The 8,150-nt window shown below is 50.5% G+C and overlaps 1 protein-coding gene across 2 annotated transcripts in view; it reads left to right on the top strand.

The window, feature by feature from the left end:
• The window catches only part of FBN3 (fibrillin 3), a 295,809-nt gene that overhangs the window by 64,926 nt on the left and 222,733 nt on the right, over positions 1 to 8,150 (top strand). For both annotated transcript variants that reach the window (XM_019513191.1, XM_019513193.1), the window contains exon 6: positions 2,917 to 3,012. In XM_019513191.1, the coding sequence (XP_019368736.1) occupies positions 2,917 to 3,012 (96 nt within the window). The remainder of the gene's footprint in view (positions 1 to 2,916; positions 3,013 to 8,150) is intronic.

Raw genomic sequence — 8,150 nt, 5'->3', positions numbered from 1 at the left:
TGGGGACCCCCCCACACCTACTCCCCCATGGCGCAGCAGCAGCAGGTGGGGCAATCGGCACTCAGGGCACAGGTGTTCAGCGGGGCATGTGTCTTGCCAGCGCTGCACATGGCAGTGAGGGGCTCAGCCTTTCCCGGGCTGTCTGTTTAGCTGCCACTCCCCATCACTCATGTGCAGCCCCTGTACTCACCAGGCACAGGAGAGAAGTCCTAGGCACTGGAGCCAGCTGCCTTCCCTGCGCCCTCGGGGAAGATGCCTGGGCTGTGAAGCCCTAGTGGGGAAGGCAGCTTGCTCCGGTGCCTGGGGCTTCTCTCCCATGCCCGGTGAGTGTGGGGGCTGCACATGAGTGGCGGGGAGCACTGGCGATACAGATGGCCTGGTGAAGGCTGAGCCCCTTGCTATGATGTGCAGCGCCAGCCAGAGCCGTGCCCCACTGGGCACCTGTGCCCTGAGCGCTCCACCTGCTGCTGCCACCTCCTGCTGGGGCTGCGTGCCATGGGACGGTGTGGGGAGGTCCCCACACCTCCCACCCTCTCTTACACGCACATGCTGCCCAGCCTGTCACTGCACTGCCGCCGTCTCCCTGGGCATGAAGCCCCATACTCCCTCCCAGCTGCAGCCTCGCTCACGCCACTTCCCTACCTGCTGCGCAGAGCAAGCAGAAGACCGGGGAAGCGGAGCAGGTCCCTGGGGGTTGTAGCAGTGCCAGCAGGAGCCCCACCTGGAAGCTGCTGCTGGCCAGGCTGCACCGTTCCTGCTACAGGGGTGGGAGTGAGGCACCATAGGGTATGTTTGGAGCTATATGTACATGTGGACACCTTGCTCCCACTCTCGTGGGCAGAAGGGCTGGGCTGGGTGCAATCTGTTGGGGAGTGCCGTGGGCCAGATGAAAGTACTTGGCGGGCCAGATTCAGCCCATGGGCCGTATTTTGCTTGCTTCTGTTCTAGCTGCTCTCAACTTCCAGTGTTTAAGCACCAGCATTCAATGCGACTACACTGTCACAATGAATATGGATCATACACAGAGATCTGACTGTCCTTGGCTGTGGTTCTAAACAGTTCTGCACTCAAGATGCCCCTTGGCTAGGGTAATCGCACTGCACTTGGCCTGGCTCTTCTAGGTGGTGCAAGTGGGAACTGATTAACATTGTTATCAATCCTAGAAACCTCAGTAGGGGCACTGTGTGAGCTAGCACCATAGCTGTGACCCCATCAGTCCGGGATAGCAGTGAGTCCAGGCCTTTATAGTACATAAACAAATGCCACACAGCTCTCACAGCTAGGGTTATTAGGAAATCCACTGAAACTTAGTCTGACAAAAGCCATACCTTTCTGCAGAATCAAACACCTAAGGGAAAATCTTCTTAATCATTTCATGAACTTCACACTCACGTCTTTACCTTTGGTTATCTGCTCCTGTACATAGTGACCACTTTAGACTCCATGTTGCAGTATTAGCTCTGTAAGAAGGAAGAATAGTTGCACCCTGTGGATTCCAGTTCTCTCCGTTACATGCATTTCTTCAATATGTGGTTGATTTTACCACATCATGACTAAGTCATTTCCCTTGGAGCACTTGGAATATCTTTTGTTCAAAAGAGACTTTCACTGTGGTTCCTGGGGCTTTAATATGACTCCTGTGAACTATAATTTGGGCTTTAAGAAAATATTGGCTATCCATTGACCTTTACCCTCTCAGCTATCTGTGATCATTTGGCCTCTTCAACATCTGCTTTTAAAACATGCTTAGGTTGAGTGCTCCTGACATGTCACCCTCCATGCAGCTCTGGGACTTTATCAATGATGTGGCACTAACAATTGAAAGGAGATGGTATTTGCCTACTTCGGGACTCAGCGATGCTTTTGCAAGTTGCAGTGAGCTATGGTTGGAGGCAAGCTCCAGTTCTCCCCAATTTTTTTCTTTACCGTCTTTAACTTTAAGAATCCAACAATAGGCTGTCCCTTCCTCTTACACTTCTCATAGGATATAAAACAGGGTTAGCACCAGTAAGCATTGGGAGTCACCTCCTCCCTGCAAATAGCCCTTTAATCTGCGGTGATCCAAAATGTGTAATCCCCCTTTCCTCCCTACGCCCAAACTGTAAATTTTGTAGCAGGAGCTCCTGGAATCCAGAGACCTGTCATTCCTGAACATGGTTGGTTTTCTTTGCAATGCAAACTACTGGGACTTCGACCCAAGCTCTGGCACACGGAGCCACCAGGAGGGCTGCAGGGGGAGGGACAGTGTTTTTCTAGCTTACTTGATGTGTGGGAATGCGATTGTTCAAGAAAAGGGCTGTTTTATGCCCGACGTACCAAGGCATCTCAAAATTGTAGCGTCCCAGGACAACCTTTTTCCAAGCATTCAAATGGTGGTAGTTTGACTCTTTTACGATGATAGCTCATACCAATTTGGCCTTGTGGTTCCCACCCCCCAACTAAATACAAGTGGTACTTGTAAAGCTTTATTTTTTTTTCTTCCACAATAAAGTTGTAAAACTTCCAGTACTGCCTGCAAGCAGGGAGGGCAGTCTGAAGGGACACCTCCAGAGAGTGCAGGTGTTTCCCAGAGCTTTTCTTCAGGAGTCAAGAGTTTCCATTCGGAGCAGCCGGTCTGGTACACAGGTGGTCACTCTTGTTTTGGATCCCAGTGTTAACTGAAGCCTCTCAGTCAGCTGTGCTGTCATTCTTCTGCCCATTTATAAAAGAAATCATGCGCAAGCAAGAAGAATTCAGGGTGGCCTTGCTGGGGAAAAACAAACACAGTGGCTTTTTTTTGGGGGATAAGTAAATGGGGAAGACCCATGAACTATAAAGGGTGCTCCAAATTCCATGACTTCCCTATGTTTCTTCTAGTGTTTGTGTGTGTTTTTATTTCTCTCTTGTAATTTTGCCCGTATTTATGTTTCTGAACAGCTATCTGTGAAAATGGCTGCCAGAATGGAGGTCGGTGCATTGGACCAAACCGCTGTGCTTGTGTGTATGGATTCACTGGCCCTCAGTGTGAAAGAGGTAGAGACCTGTTTGTTATGTTACTGTCACTGATTTTACTACAGAAAAGAACATTTACTACAATAAAAGGATGTTAAGCATGTATTCAAGCATTCAGATCTTAGGATATGCAATGTTAATTTTGCCTGTGCAATGTTAACTAGGCTTCCTTGTATGTATGTGTCATGATAGTCTTAAATTACATCCTCACATACAATTTTTTCCATAGGCTCTCCGATTCATTCAATGCACAGGGTGGACAGTGCTCACTGAATAGGTAGCTATTCAGTATTTCTTTTTTGTCCTCATCATTCAGTGCATGGCTTTTAGCCTCATTAGTCATGTACCAAAAATCCCTGAATACAAAAATAACAGTTACCTCTTGGGTGTTTTTAATGATGCTCAGCACTGTAATATCCCATTACTATACAAATGTCAGGAACCTAACAATTGCAACTCATCTGTGAGGTGAAGTGAAAGTAATATGCCCATTTTACATATAGGGAACTGAGGCACAGAAACTGAAGGCCAAAACTGTTAAATACATACACTAATTTTGGGTGCCTAATTTTAGTCACTTGGGTCCTAATTTGCCAGAATACTTAGGATTTCTGTATCTATGTGTGTCTGATTCAGGGTTCCCATTGATTTCAGTTGCGAGTGCTCACCTCTCAGGGCTGCAATTCTAACTCCAGTTGTTTTCCTTTGGGCACCCAAAAAGTAAGAAACACTTTCAGTGATCCACTATGAAAATGTTATGTTTAATTTTTCTCCATTGGCACATGGGAGTTCAGTGGCAGAGGCTGGCATAAAATCTAGTTCTTCAGGGGGGTATCAAGTTGCAATCACCAAAGCCACTGGCATACACTTATTTAATGGCACAATGGGCCCTCCATTCCCACCAGTCATGCCTCCTGCCGTTCTACACATGCATGGCAGGAGGCACAATTTTGGGATTGGGGGTCAGATCCAAATTGCATCATAATAATTATGGGCTCCCCCTGCAGTGGCAAATTGAAAGCCAGGTGCCAAAACCTCACACACAGAGTGGACAATTGGATGATTGTCAGCTCTGGCTGGGCAGTCCCAGGTCTGGTTCACCCAGGACTGTTAGAGCAGACAGTCAGCTAGGAAGGGCAGACAGTGAGACCTGGTGCTGCCTGGGCTGGTGCTCACTATCAGCTGATTGTTAAAACCCTGTGCCTGACAGCTGTCGCTAGACTGCTAGGCACAGGGTTTGAAGTCCCAAGTGGGGGAAGCCCTTGGGTCCCCCATGTCCAGAAGCCCTGCCAGAGCTGCCAGGTGCAGGTCAGAAGTCCCTGGTGGGGGATGCCCTTTGGCTCCCCCTTCACCCAGGTCTGACAATCAGCTGATTGTCAGTCGTCAGGGCCGTTCCGCACCCTGGTGCAATCTGGGCCCTGGGATCAGCAGTCAGCTGATTGTTGGCCCCAGTCACATGTTAAATTTAGGTGTGTGGCAGGACACTGTTGGTGCCTGCCACTTTAAGACCTGGGGCCAAGCAGCCAGCAGGTGCTTAATTGCGGCGGCCATTTTAGAGCTCTGGCTGCCCATATAAACAGGGCAGTTCACTGCTGGCAGCAACATTGCCTGGCTGTGAGACTTCTAGGAACAACCTGGAGGTAAGGGAGGAGCTGTGGGGGGTGGTCTGGAGGATCCTAGTCCTGGGCATGACCTAAAACTGCACCCTGCCAGGAGTGGGTGGCCTGGTGGGGCTCTCAGTAGCGCAGGAGCCCCCAGGAAATGCCAGGCCAGTTACCACCCTGGTGAAAGGTGGGTCAGGGTGCCTTAACCCCAGCTCCCACAACTAGGTGGGTTAACCCTGAGTAAGGGCCAGAAGGTAGACCCCAGGAGTGAGAGTGGGGCTAGAGGCTCAGAGGCTTGACGGAGACAACCCTTGACTGGCCTGGGCTGGGGCCAGGACCAGAGCGGTCAAAAGGGCCAGAGGCCCATGGGGAGGGATGCCCAGAATTTGGAAGGCCTGGGGTTCCTGACTGGCCTTGGAGGTGAGGCCAGGGCTTGTGTGGCCAGAGGGGAAAGAGCTTTAGGGAGCAAAGCAGCCCTGAATGAGGGTGGGGTAGGCTGCCTGAATGGAGGGGTCCTGATAGGGAGGATTCTGGGGCCCAGTGTGGGGCCAGTAAAAATCAGCCCCGAGAAGGCCCCCTCTTACAAGGTGCCATACAAACCAGGCATGAAATTGTTCTGTATTATATGTGGAACATTTTTTGTCTCATTTCCCACTTTATGGTGCCTTGAAGTGAGTGCACATGTAGCACCCTTCCTATTTATGTCATGATTTACACTTTAATTGAGGCATAAATGTAATGTGTAGAGGCGGCCCAGGATACAATCCTTCTGTTCCTCTGGACCAGAGCCTCATTTGTGGCACAACTTCCACCTACTGTAACAAATGAGGCAGGGTCCTACCTACGACAACCTCATTCACTGCACAGTCTCATCTGTGCTAAGGGAGCACTTTCCTTGCTCTGTTATTTGTGAGGCAGAGCTTTCTGAGGATGGGGAGTTGATACAATCTAGCTTACAAAACCTAAAAAATTCAAGTTCTGGTAATTAAAAGATTTTTTTTCACAAAAAAACTAGCCTTTTTTTTTTTTTTTTTACAGTTTAGAATTTTTCCTGTAAAAACTTGCAAATTTTCACCAAAGTGCAATTAGTGGCCGTGTGTCTGGTATATTTTGCAAAGTTATTAAAATCCTAGGACCATCTCCTCCTTTACGGCAAATCAGGTCCATTTCATTGTAGTCAGTAGTTCCCAATGATTTATATCCTGTTATATTCCCAGCAGCTCCCAATGGCTTACATCTGGTCACTGTCTGGTTTTATAAGTTATTTTGTTATTGTAAGCCACTCTGCACTTTTGTTGGGAAGGGTGGCATATAAAATCAAATAAATAAATCCAACTGAGGATATGGCATTTAGTGCCATGGAGCTTTGTTTTAGCTTCCATGACCAGTACGTGCTGAGAAGTTGGATCAGATTGTGTTAGAGCAAACTGGTTCTGCTCTGACAGTGGAATTCCTTTCCTTCTGTTGGCTTTAAGGAGCACCTAATGATATTTGCCTCCAGTAGAATATTTGATAAGGTCAAAGCAGCACAGAACAGAAATGAAACTGAAACACTTAACCAAACAGATGTGCAAACTCAAAGGATTTGCATCAAAGACCTCTGGAAATGTTTCTTCTTTCTGGCTGCTTGCTTTCCTGAGACTGAGGTTGCTCTAACTCCCTGCTCGGGGTTTGGCTTGTTCCTGTCTCTAATGGCTTTTTCCAACTTTGGGATTTTTGGCAATCTACTTTAGAGGGTGAGACAGGAATAACAGTTGGTTTCCGGTAGCCCGGGCAGTCAATCAGTCCTGCTTGAGGAGCAGCCAGCAAAAACATGCAGAGCTCAGAATAGTTGTGCAGTGTTCTGTAGGTTACAAGTATCTACTGAACTTCATGGTGCAGGTGCCCTTTAAGGCCTCTGGCATTATTAAAGCCTCATTTTTATTGGATACAGAGGATTGAACGCTCTTTAAAGATAGGGTGACCATTTGTCTTGTTTTCACCAGGACAGACCCGTTTTAAACACGTCCTGGCAGAGTGTGGAAAATGGGGCTGGGGAATGAAATATCCTGTTTTGAGTTTCAGGAAATACAGTGGTCCTATTTTAACAGCCTCCATGTACATATAGGCTAGGGACAGAAGTTACACATAAACCAGTTTAAGTAATCAGAAACTGGTTTAAACCTGTAACAGAACATAAGCTCAGTACACAAATCAGTTTTGGCCATTTTGAAACTGATTTATAAGATACTACATTCAACCAGGTTTTATCAGACCTAACTGATTTGGGTCAAACTAGTTTATGGAACTTCTGTCCCAGACCCCTTCCTGGTTTAAGTTAAATCCGAGTCCCCCACCATGCTTTGCAGCCCTAAGCTGTGCTCTCTGCTCCAATGGAGCACGGCTGATCCCACCCCCAGCTGCCAACAGGGACTTTTCCATCCCCAGCAGCCAGGAGCAGGGTGGATTTCTACACCTCCCCACTTCTTGACCAGGGAATAGACCTAGCTCCCAGCTGGGGCAGGGGAGTAAAGCCCCCACTGCCAGCTTCCTCCCTCTGCTGGGCACGGGGTGGGAATTTTCCCCCTCCAACTCCTGCCCTATCTGGGAGGGGTGGCGGGGCCCGGCCCCCAGCTGCAGTGCTGCCCAGGAGGTGCCAGGCAGCCAATTCTCTGACCCCCTGAGCCGGCTCCAGTGAAGTGGCGGCACTAGGGGTTGTGCTCACTTGACAGCTCCTGGGATGGCAGCAGGGGTCTGGAATGGGGGTGGGAGAGGGAGGGGGAAGAGGATGCCATTTTTCCTCCCAATCCCCTTCTCAGCCAGCCTGCTGGCTGGGGAGCAAGTATCACTGGGTGGCTGGCCTGGCTTCTGACTGCAGGGAAGCCCATAGTCCCAGCTGAGCCAGAAGCCAGAGCAATCACCTGGCCATGCCCCCTCCCCAGCCAGTGGGCCAGCTGAGGAGGTAGTAGGGTGGGAAACAGCCCCCATTATGGGCTTCCCACCTGCCGTGCTGGGCACAACCCAGCTGGGGGTCCAGAGCTGGGTGGGGGCACCATTCCCTCCCCCCCCCCACACCCTCCTCTGCTGGCCTGCTGGCCAAGAAGGAGGCATGGCCGGGTGATCAGCTCAGCTCCTGGCTCTGGGTGTGGTGGCGGGGAGGAGAACTGTCCCACTGGGGGTTCCCCTCTCCCCCCTTCCCCAACACCAGGGAGACCCCAGCTGGGTGTCCAGTGCCAGGTGGAGGGGAGGGTTTTCCCCCTCACCCCCTTCTTAGCCAGCCCAGACTGAGGAGGTGGCATGGCTCAGGGGTTTGGCTCTGGGCATGGGGAGACAGGGGAAGAGGCACCCTGCTGTGGGCTTACCCCCCTCTCCCCTTCCCCCTTTGTGGGGGAAACCCTGGCTGGGGTTGGGGGGAAGGACAGGCTTCACAGCTAGGCCCACTCCTCAGCTGGCCAGGGGGATGAGCTCTGGGCACAGGGAGAGAGGAAGAAACACCCCACTTGGGGCTTCCCTCCTTCCCCTTCCCCAGTGCTAGGGAGACTCTGGCTAGAGGTCTGGTTCGGGGGGGGGGGGGGG

The sequence above is a fragment of the Gavialis gangeticus genome, unplaced genomic scaffold (assembly GCF_001723915.1).
Source record: "Gavialis gangeticus isolate Ggan-Ray unplaced genomic scaffold, GavGan_comp1, whole genome shotgun sequence".
In the NCBI taxonomy this organism is placed as follows: domain Eukaryota; kingdom Metazoa; phylum Chordata; order Crocodylia; family Gavialidae; genus Gavialis; species Gavialis gangeticus.
Note: the sequence above shows the minus strand (reverse complement) of the source record. Positions and strands in the feature narration are given on the sequence as shown.